Below are 24,924 nucleotides of genomic sequence, written 5' to 3'. Positions count from 1 at the left end.
AACAGTGGCTCCCTATTTCTGGAATTGGAATTGCACTGGAATTGGAACTTTCACTCTCCATCAAGCAGATATAATGCCCTAGACTTCAGCCTCGTCTATTCACTATCTCCATGCTGCCTATTGCCTGCTCCAGACACACTAAACTACTTGTATCTTCTAGTTCCTTCTGCCCATGGAACCATATTTCCCTTTTTGCTCCTGGTAAGTCATACCTATTTTTACAACTTCATTTTTAGCATCTCCTCTGTGAGATCTTCCTGGATTCCCAATCCCTTTGGTCAGATTGGATAAGTTTCTCTTTGAGGCCACATATGCCTCTTTTTAAGGCTTCCTTCTCTTTTTACCTCCCCACAATACAATTCTTCCTTTACACATCCATCTTCTCCCCTGTACTGGGCTCATTGAGGGAAGGCAACGTGGCTTAATCATTTAACCTGTTCTATGAAATAAGAGGTCTCTTGTAAATGGGAGTGGGCAACCAGAATCATACTGTTGTAAGGTTTTGCGTTTGTGAAGTAGGAAGTCTAAGTATGAAGTGTGATATATAAAGTCTGAAGTGGTAAAATCGACTCTAAACAGGCTTCAGTAAGTTAATAATGCATATTGTTAGTCCTAGAGAAACTACTTAAAAATATTCTTTAAATGCATAACTAAGAAACAGAGAAAGCAAAATGAAATATCAAAAAATATTTTATTAGTCCCAAAGAAGGCAGACAAGGTGCAATGGAGAAACAAAAACTAAATGGAAAACAAGCAGCAAAATAACAGATTTAAACACAGCCTTATCTGTCGTTGCTTTAAGGGTAAAAACCTCAATCAAAACTCAGAGGCAGTTCAACTGAATGAAAAATAAGACTCAAATACATGCTCTCTACATGAGATACATGTTAATTATGAAGACACAAATACACTGAAAATAAAAGGATCATTAAAGATATCATGGTACCAGGGGCAATTCTTCAGGAAGGTAAAACAAATCTAAATTTGTAGGCCTCTAAGAATAGACTTTCAAAACTCATGAAGAAAACATAAAAGAAATCAAGGAGGAAATAGGCAATCTCTAATTGTGGTTAGATATTTTAATACTCCTCTCACAAAATCTGACACAAGTAAGCAAAAAAATTCATTAAGGAGCAACATCAACCAACTTGATAATCACTTTGAAAACATTTTGACAGTTTCTTAAAAAATTAAAGCTACCTCTAATCTTTGATCCAGCAAGTCCACTCTGAGGTATTTACTCAAGGTAAACAAAAACATATGATCACAAAAAGACTTGTTTACAAATGCTTATAGTGATTAATACTTTTTTCAGCCCCACATTGGAACCAACCCAAAAGTACATCAACAGATGAATGGATAAATGAATTGTGGTATATCAATAAACTAGATTTTTACTCAGCAATAAAGAAGAACAAGGGCTTTCCTGGTGGCCCCATGGTAAAGAATCCACCTGCAATGCAAGAGACAGGTGTCCAATCCCTGGGTCAGGAAGATTCCCCTGGAGAAGGAAATGCCAACCCACTCCAGTATTCTTGCCTGGCAAATCCCATGGACAGAGGAGCCTTGCGGGCTACAGTCCATGGGGTTGCAGAGAGTTGGACACAACTGAGCAGCTAAAACAACAATACAGAGGGACAGACTATGACAAACACATCCACATGGATGAATCTTGAAAAACTTTATACTGAGCAAAAGTCAGATCCAGAAGAGTACATACTGCATGCTTCCATTTGTATGAAGTTCTAAAATAAGCAAAACTAATTTACAGGGACAGAAAATATATTAGTGGTTGACTGGAAGACATGTTGACGCCATAGACAGGAGAAACCTTTCGAAGGTGATGGATATGCTTTATTTCTTGACTGTGAGGGTAATTATGCAAATGTATCCACTTGACAAACTAGTTGAGCTGTACACATTAAAATGTGTGCAATTTAAGACATGTAAATTATGCCACCAAAAGATTGACTGTTTAAAAAAAGAGTCTGAGAATGTAAAATGGTCCAGCTACTGTGGAAAACAGTTTGACAGTTCCTCGGAAAGTTAAGCATAAAGTTACATTATGACCTAGCAATTCCATTCCTAGGTATATACCCAAAAGAACTGGAAAGAGATACTGAAACAAACACATGTACAGGCATGTTCATAGTTGCACTTTTCACAGAGCTGAAAGGTGGAAGCAGCCCAAATGTCCATCAGTGGATGAACAGACAAAACGTGGCATACACACACACACAATGGGATATTATTGGTCATTAAAAGAAATGAAGTACTAATACATACTACAAGATGATGAACCTCAAAAACATTATGCTAAGTGAAAGAAGCCAGACACAAAAAGTCACATATTGTAGGATCTCATTTATATGAAATATTCAGAATAGGTAAATCCGTAGAGATAGAATGCAGATAGTGGTTGTCAGGGACTGAAGGAAGTGGGGAGATGGGGGAAACTGCTTAATAGTTTTCTTATTGGGGTGATGGAAATGCTTTGGAATGAAATAGAGGTGGGGGTTGTACAACACTGTGAATATGCTAAATGTCTCTGAATTGTTCACTTAAAAGTAGTTAATTTTGTGTTATTTGAATTTTACGTCCATAGAAAAGAAGAGTTTCTTCCATTTCCAATTAAAAGAGAAACAGAAACCAAATTTGCCTCCATGCCCAAAACAACCAAAAAGAATGGACAAAATACATGAAACAACGATTTTCAGGACACAAGAAAGTGAAGTCGCTCAGTTGTGTCCAACTCTTTGCAACCCCATGGACTGTAGCCTACCAGGCTCCTCCATCCATGGAATTTTCTAGGCAAGAGTACTGGAGTGGGTTGCCATTTCCTTCTCCAGGGGATCTTCCCAATCCAGGGATTGAACCCGGGTCTCCCGCATTGTGGGCAGACGCTTTACTGTCTGAGCCACCAGGGAAGCCCAGTAATCAAAAGAGAAGCAGAAACAAAATTTGCCTCCATGTCCAAAACAATCAAAAGAATGGACAAAATACATGAAACAATGATTTTCAGGACACTGAAATCCTTCAGAATCCTGCAGCCGCTGTTTTCCTGGTCACTTTCCCTCCCTGCTGCACAGAGACTGGGACAGAGGCTGGAGTGGCTGTGGTCAGCTGGGCACCAGGCTCCGCTCCATCCGCATGTCTCCCCCGCTCCGCGTCGCCCCACCCCCTATGTCTTTCCCGATCCCCCATGCCCAATGCCAGCTCCAGAGCTTTTTCAGCTCTCTCACAGCCTACCAAAGCTTCATCGGAAAGGAAGATCGGCCCCAATTCCTATTTGTGGCCCCCCCTTCTGCTTTCCACTGACAGAGGAACCCGGTGGGCTACAGTCCAAAGTGTTGCAAAGAGTCAGACATGATCGCGCACACACAGGCACGCACTCTACCCTTCTCCATGTGCGGCTCCAACCACCCTCCCCAGCTCATCAGTTGTCCCCAGCAAGCAACTGAGTGTCTCCTGCTCCGGGTTCTTCTCTCCCCTTCCTACACTGAGGACAGCAATTCCTGGACTCCCCCTGACCCCTCAAAGGCCCAACCCAGCCCCCATTGTCAGGCACTTCTGGGGAAGTCCCCTGCTGTCACTCCAAGGAGATTGAAACAGTTTGGTTCTGCTGAAAGCTTCTGTTGGAGGAGTTTGTCACACATGCTAATGAACAGCCGGGCTGACAACAGACACAGTGGCAGAAGGGGTGGGAGTGGATTCTAATGAATTCTTCCTGGCTGCTGGGCTTAATAAGATTCCAAGCGATGACTGGGGCCTCTCCTATATCCTGGACCTTCTCAGAGAGGTCACTTCACCTCCCTGAGCAGCTAAGCTCTCAGGCTGTGCTTCTGGGACCCTCCTGGGCTGGGCGAGGCAGGATGCGTGGGCAGAGCAAGTGTGGTCAGCGGGCAGGTGTGGAGGGCTGGAGGGCCCAACTTCTGTCCGTTCTCCCCACTGTGCCCAATCTCAGTGGCTTCTAAGCCAAGACAGAGGAGTCGCTGAGCAACTTATCTGAGGGTCTCAACAAATCAAGACAGCACTCTTGTCCCCACTTTGTTCTTAATGACCTTCTCCTTTGTACATGAGTGGCTCTTATGTATCATACAGCATTCTGAAAATACAGAAAACACAGAAGAAAATTAAACTACATGTGATCACACCACCTAGAGACAACCATTTCCATTGTTTTCACTTCTTCCTTATTTTCCTTCTGTTTTTAACGTATAAGATTTTGAAAGCAAAAGTGGGTTCATGATAATAATAGTGATGATTGTTGAGCAAGTGCTTACCTGGCCTGGGTAGTTTATGCTAAGCATTTCACCTGGATTGTCTCAATTTTTGCAATAACTCTTAGTGAGGATATAATTATTATTCTACTTACAGAGTAACTGAAGCTTAAAGAAGTTAAGTAGCTTGTCTGATGTCATCCAGCAGTGAAATAGTGGGGCTCAGATTTCAACCCAGGAGATCTGATTCCAGAACTGGCCCTCTCACTCTTAAGTGTTTCAAAACCAACTAAATATCCTTAAATGTCTCTGAGTCCTTAGCCTCCAGGGTCATTTTTAATGACTACACAATAGTCTATTGTTAGAGGTACCATAATTTCCCCAAACCCCTATCAGAGGACATCACATTGTTTTGAATAACACATTCTCCAATGAGCATCCTTATAGTTAAATATTTGCTCAAAAACTAAAATTAGACTCCTTGGGTCAAAGAACATGTATAATTTGAAGGTTTTTGATACACATTGCCAAGACTGTCCTCCAAAAATAATGGACCAAATTATGCTTCCTACATCCCCATCCACACCAGACTACAAAGCATTCTTCATTCAAGTGATTAGAGGCAGCTCAAATTCTGCTGCATGAATAATAAAATTTAGATTAATTAGGGGTTCAGGGTAGCCCAACCTTTTCCAGGGGGAATTCCATCCCCCCAGGAGCCCGGAGCAGAGAGCAAGATCCAATTTCTGCTTGACTGAATCAGCTCAGTAAATCTAAATTTCTCAGAAATGCCTTGTTTCAACCATTGTCACAGAACAGTCACTGTCAGTGATCACAAGGGAGAAGAGTGTGTCAAATGTCATGAGTCCCTTGGCTGCCGAGTCCAGCTGGCAGCAGCCTGGAGCAGGGTGAGGACAGAGACCTGGGGGCCAGAACTCGTGGGTTCTCATCCCAGCCCTGGCACTGCTTACAAGCCCGAGCAAGACGAGCCTTGTTTCCTGCATGGCCAATGCTGGGGGCCTGTGGCTCCTGCCTGCTCCAATCACCTAAGTCCCAGAAGGAGACACTAACAAATACTAACAATTATTACGCTCCTACGAGATATCAGGCACACACCGAGCCCTTAGCTTATGTCACCACATTGAATCTCCCCAAATCTAGGTTGTCTGCTTGTGGTACTACCTTGGTCTTGTTTGACAGACAAGAAACCCAAGGCACAGGAAGCTTGAGAAATCTGCTTGAGGTTTGACTGGGGGCAAATGGCAGAGCCAGACATTGAACCCGGGACGACCTGACTCACTCCTGGAGGGACGGCACTTGTCAATACTGGGCCACGGCCATGCTCCTGTGATTCTGAAACAAGCTCCCTGAGGGAAGAACCATGTCTGAAGAAAGGTAAGGAGCTCAGCCCCATTTACCCCATCTCCTCTTTCCAGTCCCTAAAATAATCCTAATCCATGATAACATTCCTCTTGAGTATCAGAACAGGCCCAGAGAGTTGGACAGGAGCTAAGCCACCATCAAGAATATTCCCAGAGGGAGAAACTAAGACAGCCTCCATAATCAGTTGCCTTTCAGCCTGAAGTGATGACCCCCTCAGTCCTCCATGAGCATGGAGGTGACCATCTTAGACTCTGGTGTGTAACTTAGGAGACTTTCCTGTCTGAGGGAAAAGGGGAATGATCATCCCGGCCTGAATCTGAGGAAAACGCCTCCTCACTCAACCTTGCGTGACCGATCACCTTCAGACATATGGGTTCCCCCCACCCCCGTGCTCTATGGGATATTCTGACTGAAATGTGTCCTCATCCCATCAACAGTGATTTTGGAAGACCTGTAATGGGCCAGGCACTTTGTTCTAGGTGCTGGAGGTACAACAGTGTCAAAATAAAAACTCTTGTCTTCAAGGACTTTTGATGTAGTAAGGAACACAGACTGTAAACAAGATGAGGAAATTATATGACATGTGAGATGGGGCTTCCCTGATAACTCAGTTGGTAAAAGAATCTTCCAGCAATGCAGGAGACCCTGGTTCAATTCCTGGGTCAGGAAGATCTGCTGGAGAAGGGATAGGCTACCCACTCCAGTATTGTTGGGCTTCCCTTGTGGCTCAGCTGGTAAAGAATCTGCTGCAATGCAGGAGACCTGGGTTCGATCCCTGGGTTGGGAAGATCCCTGGAGAAGGGAAAGGCTACCCACTCCAGTATTCTGGCTTGGAAAATTCCACAGACTGTATAGTCCATGGGGTCACAAAGAGTCGGACACAACTGAGTGACTTTGACTTCACTTGTGAGATGGTGACTTGTATGTTCTGGAGAAACACAAAGTCAGGAAAGGGGAGAGGGAAGGCAGGGAGGAAAGAAGCAATGTTAAATAGGGTGGGAGGGAAGGTTGTCTGAGAAGGTGATGTGTAAACCTAGTTAGGACTTAAAGGTGATTAAGGGGCCAGTCAGCTGGGTATGTAAGTAGTTGCAAATGCAAAAGCCCTGAGACAGTAGTGTGGCTTGCACACGTGTGTGAAACAGCAAGGAGGCCAGACACAAATGAAGCAGGAGGGAAAGGAACAGGAGACAAGACAGAGAGGCAAGGAGGGCAGGGGCTCCAGAGCACAAAGGACCGCTTTGGCACCGTCACAGCTTTCTTTGGCTTTTACTCAGAGCAACACAGGGAGCCCTTGCAGGGTTTTGAGGAGAGAGGCATCGTGACCCTACTTGCATTTCTAAGGGGTCATTCTGGCCCCTGAAATATTGACCCTCAGTAAGCATTTCTTGAGAGATGTGAGTTGAATGTCTGGGTGTAAGGCCAGCTGAGAGTTCATGAAAAGAGTAAGACAGAAGTAAGACAGAAGGGGGACCGGGGGACATGGTTACTAGGGCATCGGGAAGCTGGGACTGTGGCTAATAGACCTGCCAGGTGGAAGGAAAAAGCTAGTGAGACTGGTAACTAGCTGGCCAGCAAGTGGCAAAGCCCATGGTAGCAGCAGGTCCTGCAGGCAGATGGAGTTTGTCCGCTCCTAAGCATTTGGTTTTTTCCACTCATCTCCTCAACTCCTACTGTGTAGCCGGTGCCTTAAACAGAGAGCTCTAAACAAGACAATCAAGAACCTGCTGATTTCATGGGGAAGATGGCTAAGCAATCATATAAATAAGAAATAAAATAATTACAGGTTGCAGCAAGTGCTGTGAAGGATACAGCATTGATATAAAATAACTGGGATCTAAGCAAAGATCCAACTAACCAACCAGGGAAAGAGTATTCCAAACAGAGAAGACAGCATGTGCAAAGGGCCTGAGGAGGGAAAATCCACAGTCACTCTACTGTGGATTATAAATAATTATAAAAAATTATAAATAAAAGGAAAACTCCATGGGTTAGAAAGTTAAGCAGGGGCCTTGATACTCCCCACTTAGGTGGTCCAGGACTGTGAAGGGCTCTGCAGAAGGAATAGGACTGGCAGAACAGAATACCAGCTGCAGGTAAGTCCTGGGCTCCAGGGACGCTCACTCCAAGAGACCCCAGGAAAAAGACGTCAGCACCAGCAGTTCCAGGACTCACTCAGAACTTCAAAGGTCACCAATAACTGCTGTTATTAATAAGTGATCCAAGCATTTTAATAGGTTTACACCTATTCCGTAAGAGTCATATTTCTGCTTAAAAAGAGAGAGAGGAAAACATAAAAACACAGTCATACCTTGGTAATTGCAGGGGGTTGCTCCAGGTATCTGGTATTTGTGTATATCAAAATTCATGGATGCTCAAGTCCCTGATATGAAATGGCCATGGCACAGTCAGCCCTCTGTATCCGTAAGTTTCACATTCACAGTTAAACCTGCACGTGGAAAACCCATAGATAGGAAGGTCCTGACTGTACTGCACTCCTTCTGGGTGGCACCCCAAAACAAAGGAACTCTATACTAACTCTATACTAATTGTAAGCTCAATTTTTTGGTTAAAATGAAAAAAAGGAAAAACAAAATCCATGGGAATGCCAATTAAAACTTGCCTTCACCATACATTTTTAAAAATCGCAAAATATGCCAGTTCTATTCCAACTAATGTGAAAATGTATATTAAATTTATGATATTCAACTAAAGGAAAGATCCTATTTCTCAGAATAATAGGGGAAAAGGAATAGGCAGTATTTCCCTAGTGGTCCAGTGATTAAGACTCCACACTTCCACTCAGGGGGCACGGGTTCGATCCTTGGTCAGAGAACTAAGATCCCACATGCCGCAGTCAAAAAAACTTTTAAACGAACAAATTAAAAAACGGATAGAACCCTTCCAGATGATACAGTGGAGAAGGAAATGGCAACCCACTCCAGTGTTCTTGCCTGGAGAATCCCAGGGATGGGAGCCTGGTGGGCTGCCGTCTATGGGGTCGCACAGAGTCGGACACGACTGAAGCGACTTAGCAGCAGCGGATGATGATGATACAAACAGGTAAACAGCATTTCCAACAAGAAAAATCAAATCCTCTCTCAAGTACTTCTGAAGTAACATCAGCAGCATCTTCCCAACTCACAATACAGTATCTCCCCTCTAGAAACCCCGGAAGCCCCACTTCTCCCAGGCTCAAGTGGGGACACTTGACCCCAGCTGGACCCATGGAACTCTCGCCCAGAAGCCTGGATGGCAACACAAAAATGGCTTATCTGTCTTGGCAGACGGACAGAATAGGTGGGAGTTCCCTGCCCCCTCACCTGCCCCGTCTTCTGGGAAGTGAGAAACCATCCAGTCCACCCACAGGTATAAGTTCTCTCTGTGGCTGGTTCTGGGGACCCCAGGATAAGCTGAATACACAAGGGCTGGGGCATCCAGGATTCTCATCCAGATGCAAACAAAGCACTTTCTCCTAGGGCCTCCCTTTCTCCATCTAGAAGACCACTGAGTGCCTCTTGCCACTCTACAGGCTACGGCTCCTGAAGACAAAAGCAGTTCTGGTTGGGAGCTAGGAGGCAGATTTAAAGTTCCTACCTGTTATTGTCTGAATATCAGTGTGTCCCCCACCCCCAAATTCATATGTTGACATCCTAACCTCCAAAGTGACTATATTTGGACATAAGGCCTGTGAGGAGGTGATAGGTTAAAGGAGATACTACGGGTGAGGCCTTAACCCTATGGGACTGGCATCGTTATGAGAAGAGGAAGAGACACCAGTTAGCTCTCTCCCTCTCTTTCTCTCTCTGTCCTGCGAAGACATAACAAGAAGGCAGCCACCTGCAAGTCAGGAAGAGAGCTCTTACAAGGAATTGAATCGGCTGGCACCTTGATCTTGGACTTCCCAACCTCCAGAACTGTGAGAAAATAAATTTCCTTTGTTTATGCCACGTAGTCTGTGGTATTTTGTTATGACAGTCCATTTGACTAAGAAGTCACCTTTTCCTCAAAACTGGGCATAGGAGGCTCTCCTGTGGTGAAAGTTGCCCAGCAGCACCGCCTGAAAGCCCTCTTGAATGCACACAGTCTGCTGCAGACAGCAGGCACCAGCTTCCCAAGAGGCATGAGCAGGAAGGTTCTTTAGCAAGCCCCCAAATCTGCCCTGGCCTTTGCCCCTAGCCACCCCACTACCAGGATCTGGGAGCAGACACAATTCTGCCAGCCCTCCTGGGTGTCCATCCTCTGGTCCACCCCCTGGTCCATTCCTGCCGATTCATCATGGGCAGAGGCAGCCCCACTGGGTAAATAAGCAGCCTTGAATACAGGAGGCACAGCCCAGGACTGGCTGGCCAAGGAGAACTGGCCCCTCCTGACACGTTTCCCAGGATTTCCTGCTGGGACATGTGGAAGGTGCACATGGGCAGGGTGGGGTTTGGAGGGAGGCCATGGAGCACTGGGGACTGGATGGCCCTGCACCCTTCCTCCAATGAGGCTGCAATCACCCCAGATGTATATAGAAGCTCCCCGCCCCCCTTCCATCATCTCAGTTGACCCAGGGCCTCCCCTAAAGCTCACAAAATGCCATTTTCATTCCATTGTGTTTTCACTCATGTAAGAAGACCTTAACATTCATTAAGATGGAAGACAGGGAGGCTTCCCAGGTAGCTCTAATGGAAAAGAATCCGTCCTCCAATGCAGGAGACTCGAGAGGCATGGGTTTGATCCCTGGGTCAGGAAGATTCCCTGGAATAGGAAAGGGCAACCTGTTCCAGTATTCTTGTCTGGAAAATTCCACGGACAGAAAAGATCCAAAGATGGAATAGAGGGATGACAAAGCAGATCTTTGTCCTATTTAATAGTGAAAGCTTGGCTCCTCAAAATCCAATATTTATGTCTTTTTTAAAAAATGTTTCATGCTCCCTTTACAGTTTTCTCTCTCTCTTAGTCTTACATCTTGCTCTGTGCCCTTTGCTATCACCTCCTGAAGAGACCTGAAAAAAAAACAGAACCACAAAAGCCTCTCTCCGTCCTCCCTTGGCTTCTAAGATCCTGGCTCCCTGGCTTCCCTCCCATCCCCTTTTCTACACACCATGCCCGCTGACGTCATTCTCTCCCTCCAAACCTGTGTCCACAAGCCAAGCTCTCCTGAGCAGCAGGCCTGCTTGGGACCCGTCCACCTGGCGTTTTGTGGGTCTCCAGTCCACAGACTCACCTATTTCTTCCCCAAACCAGCTTCTGCTCCTCTCAACCCTCTCAGGGCCTCCAACCCTCTCAGGGACCTCACCTGGGCCAAGTCACCTTGGCTCTCAAGCTTGGGCTCTCTGGTTCCTCATTCCCTGATCTAGAGCATCACAGAGCCCCCACTGGCTACTTGTCTCTGGCTTCTGTCTCCCCCTTAACGCACCCAACTGTGCCCTTGCTTGCTCTCCTCTGAACTCCTCCAATAAACTCACAACTGATTACCAGCTGGGGAACTTGGGAAAAGTCAGTTTACTTCCTTGAGCTTCAATTATCCTCTCTGCAAAATGGGTATATGACCTCACTGCAAAGAGCTGTGGTGAGGATGAACTCTGGTAACATACGTAAACTTTGGTACCTAGCACCATGCTCAGTAAGTGCCAAACAAATGTTAATGTATCTCTCCTTTCCCCCACTTCTCTATGATGTGGTTTATCCTCTAGGGGCAAATAGGATTTCGAGAGCCACAGTTTGCCAAAGACATCCTGCAATTTTCTGCTTCCAGTCACCAGCTGCAAGGGTGTTGAGTGTCATTTCTTTCCCATCTTAAACCAAGTTAATGTTGTATAAAATAATCCGGTTATTTTGATTATTTACCTAAAATTTTCAGATCAGGTATTTAAAAAATACCTGAACTTTTAAAAATAATTATGATTTTGTAAAGCTTGTCTCAGGAAGTTTTTATAAAACAAAGTAGAAAGAATTCATTCCTGTTAGGCACTATTCTTCCTTTCCACTCTGCTTTTGAAAGGATTTGCAATTCAAATTGAGGATAAACTATATTTTCACTTAGAAAAGCACATTCCCTCTAGCAATAAAATTCTCTTTTGAAAATTCCCCACAAAAAGCCATATCTTTATATGTGTAACAATTTAACAAAAAAAATGCTATTGATCTCTTTTCTCTTATTTTTTCTCATCTCTTTAATGATGAAATTTTAGAACTGCACAATCATACACATTCACACACACCTCCTTTGTCTTTTTATATTTCTTCCCAACAAATCCTCACAAATGAAAGTGATCAGATTTAATTTAAATTATTTTCACTGATATCAGCTTAGGGTCAGAATCTCAGTATCAAAATGAAATGGAAAACTGAAATAAAATCCAAAGCTCCCATTGAATTATCCATAATTGCCCAAACTTCAATATCTCTCAAGAGAACTGCTTTCAGAGCAACAGAGAAGAAAAGGTGGGTTGACGTGTTGAGAAGTAAAGAACAGATGGCTCTGGAGGGTGGAGCTCAGTGCTTGAGCTCTGGGGACAGATCCTCTGGGTTGGACCCCTAACTCTGCCACTTAAAAGCTAAGGGGCCCCGTTTGAGCTGCTAACATCTCTGACTTTCAGTTTTCTCCTTTGGGTTGTTGTGAGGATTAAATTAATTCATGTATAACAGGACAGTATCCAGCATACACTAAGCATTCAGTGACAATAGGAATCGCTATTAGTCCAACTAAAAATCAGTGTCCATTCCAACTGTAAACCTAGAGGCAGTATAACGTAAAGATCAGAACCTTTTCCTCAGACAGCCTGGGTTCAAATCCTGTCTCTACTACTTACTAGCTGTGTGACTCCGGGCAAGTTACATAACCATTCTGTGCCTCAGTGGCTCCATTTGTAAAAGGGGGTATTAAAAATTGCACCTGCATCATGGAAATGTTGTGAGAATGTGAGATAATGTGAAATACTTAGCACATATAGCAAATGCTCAATGAAGCCTGTCAGTTATTTTTACTTGCACTCTCTGAAAATATGGTTAATTAACTCAAAACTGATTCCCCAGTCACAGCTAGATTTTCAAAAGGCTAAAGCTCTAAGGCTTTCCACTTCAGTTTCTGCTTAGGGGGTCAGGCTCTATCACTACACACCTCCTGTTTGCGGGCAATACCTGGATAGCCGGGCAGGGAAGATAGCTGGATCAGTTCAGTTCAGTCGCTCAGTCGTGTCCAACTCTTTGCGACCCTATGGACTGCAGCACGCCAGGCTGGATCAAACGAGGTCAAACAACCCCTCCCTTCACAAGTAGCAGCAAGAGCGTGGGCACGTGACCTGGGCTCAGCCAATCAGATGCTCCCACCTGGGATGCAGTTTCTGAAATCAAAGAGCTGGGGGAGGTTGGAAATGGGCAGGGGAAACTGAGGGCAGATCTGTAGAATATCTGTTCACTTCAACCACATCACCTTCACTTTTCCTCTCTCCTAAAATTCTTAATTACAAAATCAACACATATTCTTTACAACCATAAGAAGCATCCATAAATGTACTCAGAAAGTGTAATCAATCCCTTTGTATAATATCCCCCTCAATTTTCCCTGCCAGTTGCCTGAGTCCCTCTGCAACTTTTCCTTCCTATTTAACAGTACTTGGTAGTTATCCCTCAAGGTCCATGGACATCTATCATGTATGAACCTTATTATGGCTTGATAACTTTCCATGACATAAATGCACCACTATTTTTTCAGACACACACCTCTTTGGACACATACCTTTTTGTCTATTCATTACAACTTTAAAAGCATATTCTCATTGACCCAGCAGGACTTTTGGGACTCAATCCTACAGAAATAAAGTGATAGAGTGTACATAAGCCCGCATATACAAGGTTACTTATTGATTGCCAGTTGCTTGAAGTATCAGACACTGGAAATAACCTAAATTCCCTGACATCTCCCCTAAACTCTGTTTTAATGGCATTTTGTTTGGGGAGGGGGGGAAATTTCAAATGTGAAAAGTGATTTATGAAAACCACTACACAAACCCAGGTGAGAATTGGGAACTTTCAGTTCCTTCCAACAATGAAACTTTAGCTGCCTTTTATTTGGGGGAATCTGGGAGGCAGGAAGTAAAAATAAGATGCTCAGGTCAAGGTCAGATTACCATAGCACAAGTAGGTCATTGTTAGCTTTAGTTCACCCACATGGACTGCAAATCTGAATCCTCAGAGAGCCCAAGCTCAGGTTTTGCTCCTATTCAGAAAGTCCTAGACCACCATGTGCATAAGAATCACCTGTGAAAGTCACTCAGTCGTGTCCGACTCTGAGACCACATGGACTAATACAGTCCATGGAATTGTCCAGGCCAGAATACTGGAGTGGGTAGCCTTTCCCTTCTCCAGGGGATCTTCCCAACCCAGGGATCAAACCCAGATCTCCCGCATTACAGGCAGATTCTTTACCAGCTGAGCCACCAGGGAAGCCCAAGAATGCTAGAGTGGGTAGCCTAGCCCTTCTCCAGCAAATCTCCCTGACCCAGGAATTGAACTGGGGTCTCCTGCATTGCAGGCAGATTCTTTACGAAGTGAGCTACCAGGGAAGCCCCTAACAATCACCTGGGACTCTAATTAAACTTCAGATTGACTCAGCAGGTCTAGGGTCGGGTCTGAGTTGTTGTATGTCTAACAAGCAACGAGGTGATGCACATACAACTATACTTTGAGTTGCAAGGATCTAATCAGTTCATATCTGCTGTGTGAGCTGAATTTTGCTCATTTTGCAAATAATGTGGTTGATTAGGGTGATCGACCATCTGACTTTTCCCAGGACTATTGAGTTTTTGCATGGAAAATCCTGAGTCTAGGAAACAGGACAGTTGGATTAAAGCAGAGAGAGAGGCCTGGAAAGTAATATTAGTGAATGCAGTGATATGGTTGGAGGCACTGGCAAATACAAGAGTCTACCACCATAGTCCACCGGTAGGCTCTACCCAAGAGTCTCCAATTTGCAGCCTTGGCACACGTGACCCCTCAATCTCCATCCAGCTGAGAAATTCTGTAATAGAGTTTTTTTCTGGTAGCAGTTTTAAGTTCCCATAGGTGATAGGTCACTACGAAAATGTTAGAAATCAAAGACTTCCAGAAAAAGAGATGAAAATGCTTCTAAGAAAGATCAGGAAAAGAGTCTACCCACCCACTCAAAAATTGAGTAGGGTAGCCAAGATGGCCCCCAGTGGTCCTCACCTCCTTGTATTCACATCCTTATGTGGCTCTCTTCTACAATGGATAGGGTTAAACTGTGTCACCAATAAGATATTGTGGAAATAAAGTGTGACTGTCAAGGCCAGGTCATGAAAAAACAGAGACTTCAGCATTGTCTCACTGCTTTTTTTGACCACTTGCTCTGAAGGAGGTCTGCTGCTTGGATACCCAAGCAGTCCTAAGAGAGACTCAATGCAAGATATGGAGACTTCCTGCCTTGCGAGGGAGCCATCTTGGAAGTGAATCTCCTGCTTCAGCCAAGCCTTCAGGTGATGCAGCCACAACCAACATCCTCACCACAACCTTATGAGAGACTGTGACAGAACCACACAGCTGAGCCATTCTCAAACAAGCATTCTGAAAACTTCAAGGATCAAAGACCCAAAATGGAAAAAAAAAAAAAAAAAGACCTATGATGTTGCAAACTGGCAGCCGTCAGGGCCACAAATAGGCTTTATTTTGCCTGCACAATGTTTTAATGCTAATTAGTTGCCAACATCTAAACAGAGTGCATGCATGCGCGATAAGTCATTTCAGTCATCAGAGTATTCCCATGCAAATCTGAATTTCCATCACCTCCTGAAAAATTGGAAGAGTTTTCATTCCTACAGGTTAAGGATAGGCCAGACTGAGTAGCTCCTGCCACTCTAAAGGGGATTGGTATGTCTTGTATCAGCACACGCACCAACCCCAGCTGTTTCTCTCTCATTCATATCACTTGTTAAATTACCTCCTGGCCCTCCTGATTTTGTGGTCCTTGACTTAGAGATCAGAAAACTTTTTGTCGGTTGTTCTCTAAGTGTGGTCCTGGGACCAGTAGTATGAGCATCACCTAGTAATGCAGATTCTTGCATCGGTCTAGAAACTCCAGAGTGAAGCCGAGTAATTTGTATTTCAACAAGCCCTCCAGGGGATTCCAAAGCATGCTAACTTTGAGAACTAGTGTTTTTCCCAAATAAGAGACAAGGTTTCTAGTCTTGACAAATAAGGTTTCTTGCCTTTGGAAACTGTTGGTTTCCCAGGGCTGCTATTTTAAAAAGTACTGCAACTTGGTGACTTAGAACAACAAAAATTGATTGTCTTGGGACTCCCCTGGTGGTCCAGTGGCTAAGACTGTGCTCTCCCAATGCAGGGGGCCTGGGTTTGCTCCCTGGTCAGAGAACTAGATCCCACATGCCATAACTAAGAATTTGCATGCCACAACAAAGATTGAAGAGCCTGTGTGCTGCAACTAAGATCCAGCGCAGACAAATAAATATTTTTTTAAAATTGAGGCACTTCTTGTTTAGGAGTCTGAAGTGGGCTGCCTCTGAAAGCTGCAGACGAATCTTTCCTAGACTTTCCGTAGCTTCTGGAGGTTTGTCGGGAATCTTCGGCATTCCTTAGGTTGCAGATTCGTCACTTCAGTCCTCCGTCTCTACACGGCGTTTCCACGCATGTCTTCACTTCATCTTCCTTCTGTGTGCATCTCCCTGTGTCCCAATTTCCCCTTCTTATAAGGACTCCAGTCAAATTGGATGAGGGCCACACCAAAGACCTCATTTTAACTTGATTACTTCCCTATTTCCAAATAAAGTCACATTCCTATGAACTGAGGGTTAGACATGTAAGATCTTTTTTTTTCTTCCAGGAAGAGAGATGCAATTTAACCCATAACAGAATCCATTTTCAGCTGTTCAGAAGAAGGCACTTAAAATGCTAAGGGTCCAGTTCTACTAATATGCAGCGCCAGCCCCCAGCCCCACAAGAAATTCCAGCAGTCTGTACCCAGCATGATCTGAGTCACAGTAGAAGGAAGAACCTGTAAGCAATTTAGTCTCAAATAATGTGCTCACCTGCCCTTGATTCCTGACACCTGTGTGAGTGTGTGTGTGTGTGTGTGTGTATACACATATACACTTATATAAATACAATAGTTTTTTTTCAATTGAGGACTATGCTACAATGTACCAGACACTGAACAGTCAATCCTAATTCTCTGTTGTGACCTTACATTTCTGTGAGCCTTAGAATTCTCAGCTGCAAATTGAGGGACCTGGATGATCTATCCATAATCTCCCTTCCAGCCCTAAAAACCTGTGACTAATTGACAAATGAACTTTCCATTTCAAAATACAAAATCCCCTACTCTATTATTAAATAAATCACTGTTATGTTGGACAGTATGACTGTACTTAATGAATCAACATGATTTTGTCAAATATCTGTTGTAAGCAAAGCACCTTGTCCTCTTTTCACAAAGTGTTTGAGTTAAATGAGTCTGTGAGTTGCCCAGATAAAATTCTTGAAGCAAACAAACAAAAAAAAATTCTTGAAGCATCTATGGTCAGATATGAGTGAGTAGACTTCTACGGTCGGAAATGAGTGAGTAGATTTCTGACCCCCGGATAGTCTAGGGAGGGGTTTGGCACTGGTGAGAAACTATAAGGTATGGGTCAGCTTCTGTGCTGTGGTGCACGGTTATGAATATTGCAACATGATAACTCTCACCCAGAAAACCCACCACGTAATCCAGGGCTAAATTTTCATCCTGTCCCAGGGTTCTAACTCAAGTTGACTCTACTTCAAAAGAAGGAAAGCTTGTTTGGCCAAAAACCCATGAAGCATCAGTTTCAGGAATGTGACATGCTGTTAAACCACAGCCGTGTAAGCTTGCGGCTACTGAGACTTTCCAAAGACGAAAGTTTCACTTTTCAAAGGAAAACATGGCACCGTGAAGCTGGAGAGACATAAGGTGAATGGCGTTGACTGGCCCCAAGAAACATTCTCTCCCAAAGAACACCTCTTATGCGTGAGTGTGTTCCAGAGGAGGGCAGAGAGATATACAAGAATGGGCTGAATTTACAAGATTCCAGTGATGATACACAGTGCCTACCTGTGAGTAACTTTTCAGGAGATGGAGAGAGAGGACAGTTGGGCAGAGTCCAATGTCAGCGTGCAGCATCATGGAGACTGGGGAGCACTGGGGGAACATCTCAGAGCATTACCCCAGAAGCCAGGTCAAGGGGACAGTCTGGGGCTGTGAGAGGTCTGTGGGTGCAAGAGTAGACACAGGACTCGGGAGCCGCGAGCACCAGGTCACAGGGCAGGAGAGAGTTCTTCCAGCATCAGCATAGGGGTTCGGTGTCTCTCTGAGGACATGTGTCAGACTCCACAGGTCCCACCTCATTTGACTCGGAGCTTTGGCAGAATGATCACCAAGGACTGCTGAATGCCTCTGAAAGAAGCTGTCAGGATGTCCCATCTCCCTAGATTGGAGTTCATCTGTATTTCAAAGTAAAATAAGAATCTGAGCAATTGAAGTGATACAGAATCAAGTCTCAGGCTCTAGTTTTCTCAGGTTTTCCTTACGTGGTCCTAACATTTCCTTTCTTCTTGCTTACCCTCCTCTGTCCTTCAGAGCAGGTCTGAACCTGCATTTACTATAGCAAGTCCTTTCACCATTGGAAGGAAGGTGGGGCCCCCACAACCTCTCTATAAACATTCCTGGTTCCTCACACAGTGCTTTTGTGAGGTGGCTTCTAGGCCTGGTGAGGGTCATCTGAACACGGATTAGTATGCCTACATATGTTGAAAAGCATAGGCCCCACTCCCAGAAAACAGAGCCATTTTTCAGGGATGGTGAAAGCAACATAAGCAGTACATGGACAAGGCTCGAAACTAGAGCTAGCTGACCTCAGATTCACAGCGGATGGTGGCTGCTTCTGAAACTAAAAGATGGTCCGGATCAAAGATCAACCCAGCCAGGGTGACCCTCCCGGAGGGGCCTAACAGCCGCAACCAGGCCTGAGACTGAGGCTAAGCCACGGGGGATTGTGGCCTCTTGCTGTCTGGGGTAAAAGCAGGCCCTGGGCCAGAGTCTGTGGACCCTGGATTTCATGGACACTGGTGGGGAAACCACTGGGTGCTGAGCTTGGCATAGCAGGGAGAAGCCCGCCCCCTTGTGGACCTCTGGTGGGTGGCAGGATGCAAAAAGCACCCTGAAAGCTCCAAGAAGATGAGGGTTCTGGGAGGTGCAGCCACTTCCTGTCTCTGCTCCCATTTCCCCAGTTGCCTGCAGTCTCCTGATCTGGACTGTCCCAGGACAGAGTGTGGTGGAGGGGGACACAAGGGGAAGTTAGGAGGTGGACACTCCTGGACCTAGCTGTCTGTAAGAGAAAGAGAGAAATCAGGCAGGTGTTATTAGATGTTGGGAGAAAAAGAAAGAAGGAAAAGGCAGCAGGAGGTCCTTTCTGGTTCTGCCACTTCCTGGGTGGCCCTGGGCAAGTTACAGTGCCTCTCTGGGCCTTCTGGGGCTACACTGGTGAAGGCTACAATCCCGATGGATGTCCTGCTTTATGGACTAAACTGGAAGTCTTCACATGCCAATCCTGACAGTAATCTGTCCTTGGTGGCACCATACCCCTGACTGAAGAATGAATGGGAGGATGCCAGGGCAGGAGGTACATGAGGAAGGGGAAACAGAGGGCCAGTTGGCAGGTTCACCCAAGGCCCAGGAGGGCACAGCACTGTGCCAGGCCCCTGGGAGCCCCAAAGAGTCCTTTCTTACAGTGGTCTCCCCGCCTCCCCAACTTCGGCCAAGTCTACAACAGTGACCTCCTCCTCCTGAGACACTTCTCCACTGGGTGACACATGGACACTGATCCATAGGGGCCTGGGCTATAAAACACACCTGCCCAGATCACGTGACCCAGGCCCATCTAAAGCCACACGGCAGCCCACAAACATTGATCCTGCCTCACACTCACACACATGGAAACCACCTTTACTCAGCACTAAGCGCATTATCAAAGATTGTGTTTTTAACGTATTTTCGAGATAAATTTCTGTACTACTCTGTAATCGATGAGTATAATTAGACTAATTGCTCTGGGAAATGCAAGCCAGAAGCACTTTCCTCCAAGCTCTCGGGATAAAAAATAAAGGCAGTTTTTAAAAATTAAATTATATGATAAAATGGCTCAAATTTCTTTCTGCACTATGCTCATAGAGACACACGGTCATGCAGTCACCTAAGACGGTGTTCTGAAACACTGACTGTCCTCTGGCAAAAAGAGAAGTATTAAAACACTTAAAAAATGACCTTGGATAAATTATCGGAAATAATGTCCTCAGGCTAGTGTGTTCCTAACTGGAATGATCCAGGGTGAATGTTATGGGGGGAAGGGTCAGCTTTGCACACCAAGGGACACTAAAGCTTTGACTAGAAAAAAACAACAACAACAACAAAACTGTAATTTCTCATTAAAAAAACAAAAAGGCATTATAAGGTTATTATAAGGTATTATAAATTATTCTGTAAATACCCCTTAAAATATCAGAGGATTCCAACTGAAGTTACAATCCAAGTTTCACCTAAAAAACTAAAGTCAGGTAAAACATGTAACTCTTATTGTAGTCAGAATTCTTTTCAAACACCTATTTAGACCACCCAGTTTTTCTGCAGTGTTGCCAGATTCTAAAATTGTAATGAAAATTTTAAAGTCCAAAACCTACAAGCCATCAGAGGTTCAGTAAGCAGATTGTGCCATTTCAAAACTGAAAATGTGCTTGCATAAGCAAGTCACCGGGCTAACCTTTCTGGATTGAGAGTCTGGCCTTCAGTTCAGAACATGGCTATGCCAGGGTCAGAAATGTGACAAAATTGCGCTTTCGCGGAGGTTAGCCAAGGTTCACAGGGTCATGACTGGGCCATTTTATCAGTCATGTCAGGCTCACACCCTATTGCCTGGCATAGATAAAAACTTTATCTGTCAGTTTGCTAAATCTACTCTTCCTGCCTTATTTTCAATAAAGAAAACCTGGATTCGCTTATCTAAACCAAAGATTGGCCTTTTCCAATACTGTTTTCATATGCAACTTCAGAGTAAAGGAAACAGGCTAGTGATTTGGGGTCTTAGTCAATAACTTTGTCTTACCTGAAACTTTAATTTCAGAAAACAGTTCTGGCACTATGTAATACCACATATTTATTATGTGTATTAAATGTACTGATTATGGTTGAAGGTGTTGTATTAGAAGAGGATCAACTCAAAGTGTTCTCTTTTCAAATTTAACTTTCTCTAAAGTAAAGCAAACCCCTTTTCATTTTTTAAATTAACTTTGATAGCTTTTCCAAATACAGAATATAAACTATCATGGAAAAATTTACTAAATTACCTTTGGACTAACTCACACACACATATAATATACATTTTCTATTAACTATTAAGAGAAAAAAACAGGTAAGGTTTCTTCTTCCCAGAAAATAGATAGGCACAGATGACAAAGTCATGCCTGTAGACATTAGAAATCTAGTTAAATATATGAATATAACACTGGTGAGTTTTTTCTCACAGGAATATTAAATGCAAGACGAGCACCTTCAGATTTTATTTTATTTGGAAACTATCCAAATTCATTATTTTAATATTTAAAGACTGTAGTACTGTAGAAGAGACACATAAATATTATAATATACATTTAGAAATTAAATATAATCAAATCAACATGACACTAGGTAAAAATGCCTCTGTACACTTCAAATAAGTCTGAGGTCTGGGCTTTCCAGCCCATCAGATTTCCCCCTGGAAACGGGTGAACCTGGCCGGCAGATCGTCCACAGGATATACAGTGGGACTCGTTTTCATTGTAGGAGGTCCATTTAGAAGCTGCCAGTCACAATGCCTGGCCAGCTCCACTGTAAATATTTTGAGAAGAATTTTTGCAAACTCTTTGCCTACACAGCTCCTAAGGCCTCCTCCAAATGGAATGAAGCTGAACCTGGATGCATCCTCTGGGTGAGGCAGCAGAAAGCGGTCAGGATTGAATTCTTCCTTGTTGGTGAAGATATCAGCGACATCATGAGTATCGCAGATACTGTAGATTACATTCCAGCCTTTGGGAATCTGGTATCCCTGCAAAAGATTATGATGTCCAAAGGGCTGACAAACTCAAATTCAGCTGTCAACAGGGAAGGAAAAAAATCTAACACACATATCCTTGGAGGAGTTATGAGTTGAAAGAAAAGGAAGAAAGAGAGGTGGAGAGAGAAAAAAACAGACATTCAGGGGCAGGGCAATGTTATCAAAAGAAATTTAAGTCAAAGCACAGGAAACAAAGGGAGATTTAAAACTACTGCACAAAAGGTAGGGGCGGGTGAGAGAGAACTTTTAACTTACATTTAATTCAAAAGTCTTAAGGGCAACCCGAAACCCTCCTGGAACTGGGGGGTTCAGTCGAAGGGTCTCTTTAATAACACACCCAATGTATTTAAGCTGTTCCAAAATTTCCACGTCCAACTTGTTGTCTTGATTGCCTTTGCAAAGTAAACCCTATCAAAACAGTCACACAGAGTGAAGGGTTATTCTGCGCTCCAATAAAATCAGTCCAGCAGACGTAAACAGGGTTTAAGTGGCGGCTGGACCCAAAGAGCCTCGTGATCCCAGAGCGTGAGGGGGAATCAAGGAGCAGCTAGTGACCATTTGCCTCCACCCCTGGACCCAAACCATTGTTTACAATTCCAAGATAATGCAGGTCACCAGTTAGAACCGCCAAGTTTCTCCCCCTCCCCCAGTCCCCACCAAGGCTGCTGGCTGCCACCGCAACCCCCTAGGGGTTCCCCATTCATGCCCTTGAACACACAGATCCAAGAAAGTCTGAAAATCTCCAAGGATCCACCAAAAGTGGAGAAGAAACACAAGGTTGAACCCTGCCGGAGTGGGATCACAGCCCAAGATTCCCTCCTTCTTATTCACACAGCTAATTCTCTTTCCCATCATCCAACTCACCCACCCTTGGCCCTGTACTTCCCAGATACTGAAGGTGGGCAGCACACTTAACTATTGGGAACTTGGCTAGAGAGCTGCTGAGGTTTTTAAGCTAATAGCCACCACCACCCCCTCCCCAACTCATGCGAACACCCCACCCCCACCGCCAGATCCCCTACCTTATTCTTCAGCTCCTCTCGAACTTTCTGGAGAACATGTGGGTAGAGCCCCAAGTAAGTGATCAGAGACGTAGCTGCACTGGCTGTGGTTTCATGCCCTCCAAAGAGGAGTTCTGTTGAAGATTGCTTTAATGCCTACAAGCGGATTAAGACCAACGTTTTGACAAGTCTGCATGCAATTTTACAGAGCAACCACTCAGAATAGAACTGAGGATTCAGAAGGGAAGATGAGAAGGACTGAAAGTCGGCTGACAGAAAATCCATTTAAACAAAATGCTAAAAAAATAAAATAAAATAAACAAAATGCTAAGGCCCTTTAGTTCAGCTAGAGCACGGAAGTCCAGTAAGTTCCCACTCTCCTTGGAACTCTTAAAGCGTTAGCTGTATTAAAGTCATCCAACATTACTCACATCTTGCAAATTCCAACTTTCCCTTTAAAATCTGAAAGGGATGGGCGACAAGGCCTCTCCCCAGAGCTCTGCAGACCCGGTATCTCAACCTCTGGGTCCAGTCCCTGGGGTCTGGGAGGGCTTCTCACTTTGGGAACCCGGGCCCCTCTGCGCGCACTTCGGAGACCCTAGGACCTGCTTTTGGGAAGCCAGGGGATCAAACTTCGCCGTGCCGCTCCTGAAGCTGCGGCTCACCTGCATGTCCAGCTTCTCTCCTCTCTCCCACGAGTGCTCGATCAACAGCTGCAGGGCATCTTTGCAGCCCCCGCCCGCCTCCGCCGCCCGCAGCCTGCGGATCTTGGCGCGAATGTTCTCCTCGATGCGCGCGTGGATGAGGTCGCGCGCCTTCAGGCCCTGAGCGCAGAGAGCGCACCGCGGTGAGCAGAAGTCCGGATCCCGTGACCCCGGAGCCCTAGCTCCGAACCCTACAAGGCGCCCTTACCCGGTACAGTCCGCTGAAGGGCACGTCTATGGGCAACGAGAAGAGATTGCGGGTCATTTCCTCGAAGGCCTCTACCAGCTGCTGCTCGTCTTCCCCGCCGCTCGCCACTCGGGACTCGCAGCCCAGCAGGATGCGCATGGCGATGCGGAACATAAGGCGCTTCACCTGGGGATAGACCAGGAGGCCGCGCTCGCCGCAGCTCAGCCACTGCTCCAAGTAGTTGCCCACTTCCTCGGCGATCACTGGCACGTAGCACTGAAGCGCCTCGCGGCTGAAGGCCTGCATAATCACCTGAACTCCGAGGAGGGAAGAGTGTTAAAGCCGGGCTCCACCCGCCCCTCTTGCCTTCCAGGGTCTCCTTCCAGACATCTACAACCCCACCAGACCCAAAGCACTTCCTGGCTGGGAAAGTTACACTGGGTTTGAGAGGGTCCCAGCCGATGCTTCATGCAGCTGGCTCCCGCCCAGCACCTATCTGCCCGAACCCCTTGCTCGAATCGGGTCCCACTTCCTGTCCAGGCGCCGCCACCCCTCCCTCACCTTCTTGCGTTGCTTGTGCGAGGAGTCGTGCAGGTTAGAGAGGCATCCAGAACCCAGGATGGTGCGCACTGACGCGGGCCAGTGGACCGACACCAGCCGGTGCTCTCCGAGCAAAATGCGCCGCACGTTGTCCGCTCCCATCACCCGCACCGTGGGCCGCCCGAACAGATGCGTCTTGTAGATGAAGCCGTATTTCCTGCGCTTCATCTGCAGGAACTTCCTTCGCTGCGAGAGGAAAGCGGAGGAGAGAGGCGGGCGTGAGGGGGCGCCGGGGAGCGCTGAGCCTCCCTCCGGTCCTGATCCTAGCCCCAGTCACCTCCCTCCCGGGGGGCGCTTCAGTGGAAGTCTGGAGCCGAGTCGGGCTCGGGAGAATCGTCCAATCCCGCCCCAAGCTCCTTTACCTGTAGCACCATCTGCAGTGTTTCCCCAAAGAAGGGGAAGCCCATCGTTCCGGGAGGCAAAGGGAGGGCAGAGCTGCGGTCCCGGCTGCTCACGCAGTACAAGTCCCAGAGCTTGATCGCGGCCAGGAAGAGCAGCAGCGGTAGCACGAAGGTGCAGAGCGCGCTGGCCAGCAGTGCCGGGAGCCCCATGGCGCGCCGCGACCTCCCGCGCCACCTGCCGCCACCCTCAGCGCTCTGAATCCCGCCGCGCGCCCGCTTTATAGGCGGCCCAGGTTGCTGCCCACGTTACCTTAGACAAATTAGTTCACCCAAAGTTCATCTTTAATTGCGGATTGGGCCCCTGGCTCCTCCC

At 45.7% G+C, this 24,924-nt stretch overlaps 1 protein-coding gene across 1 annotated transcript; it reads right to left on the bottom strand.

Annotated features, from left to right (window-relative positions):
- Nucleotides 1-21,172: 21,172 nt before the first annotated feature.
- LOC122709497 (cytochrome P450 26A1) lies at nt 21,173-24,924 on the bottom strand. Its single transcript, XM_043926917.1, has 7 exons — nt 24,573-24,924; nt 24,172-24,396; nt 23,632-23,922; nt 23,385-23,543; nt 22,741-22,875; nt 21,974-22,126; nt 21,173-21,709 (listed from the first exon to the last, which is right to left on the bottom strand). Exons 1-7 carry the CDS (start codon nt 24,759-24,761, stop codon nt 21,368-21,370), a joined length of 1,494 nt encoding a protein of 497 aa, XP_043782852.1. The 5' UTR covers nt 24,762-24,924; the 3' UTR covers nt 21,173-21,367.

Source organism: Cervus elaphus, chromosome 15, assembly GCF_910594005.1.
Source record: "Cervus elaphus chromosome 15, mCerEla1.1, whole genome shotgun sequence".
In the NCBI taxonomy this organism is placed as follows: Eukaryota; Metazoa; Chordata; class Mammalia; order Artiodactyla; family Cervidae; genus Cervus; species Cervus elaphus.
The sequence above is the reverse complement of the archived record's forward strand: the minus strand, read 5'-3'. Positions and strand labels throughout refer to the sequence as shown.

Excerpts from the sequence above, each read along its gene's own strand:
- LOC122709497 (XM_043926917.1), bottom strand. The coding sequence starts at position 24,761 with ATGGGGCTCCCGGCACTGCTGGCCAGCGCGCTCTGCACCTTCGTGCTA. Across the intron at positions 24,397-24,572 it reads CACTGCAGATGGTGCTACAG|CGAAGGAAGTTCCTGCAGAT; the intron begins GTAAAGGAGCTT and ends TTCCTCTCGCAG. Across the intron at positions 23,923-24,171 it reads CGCACAAGCAACGCAAGAAG|GTGATTATGCAGGCCTTCAG; the intron begins GTGAGGGAGGGG and ends CTCGGAGTTCAG.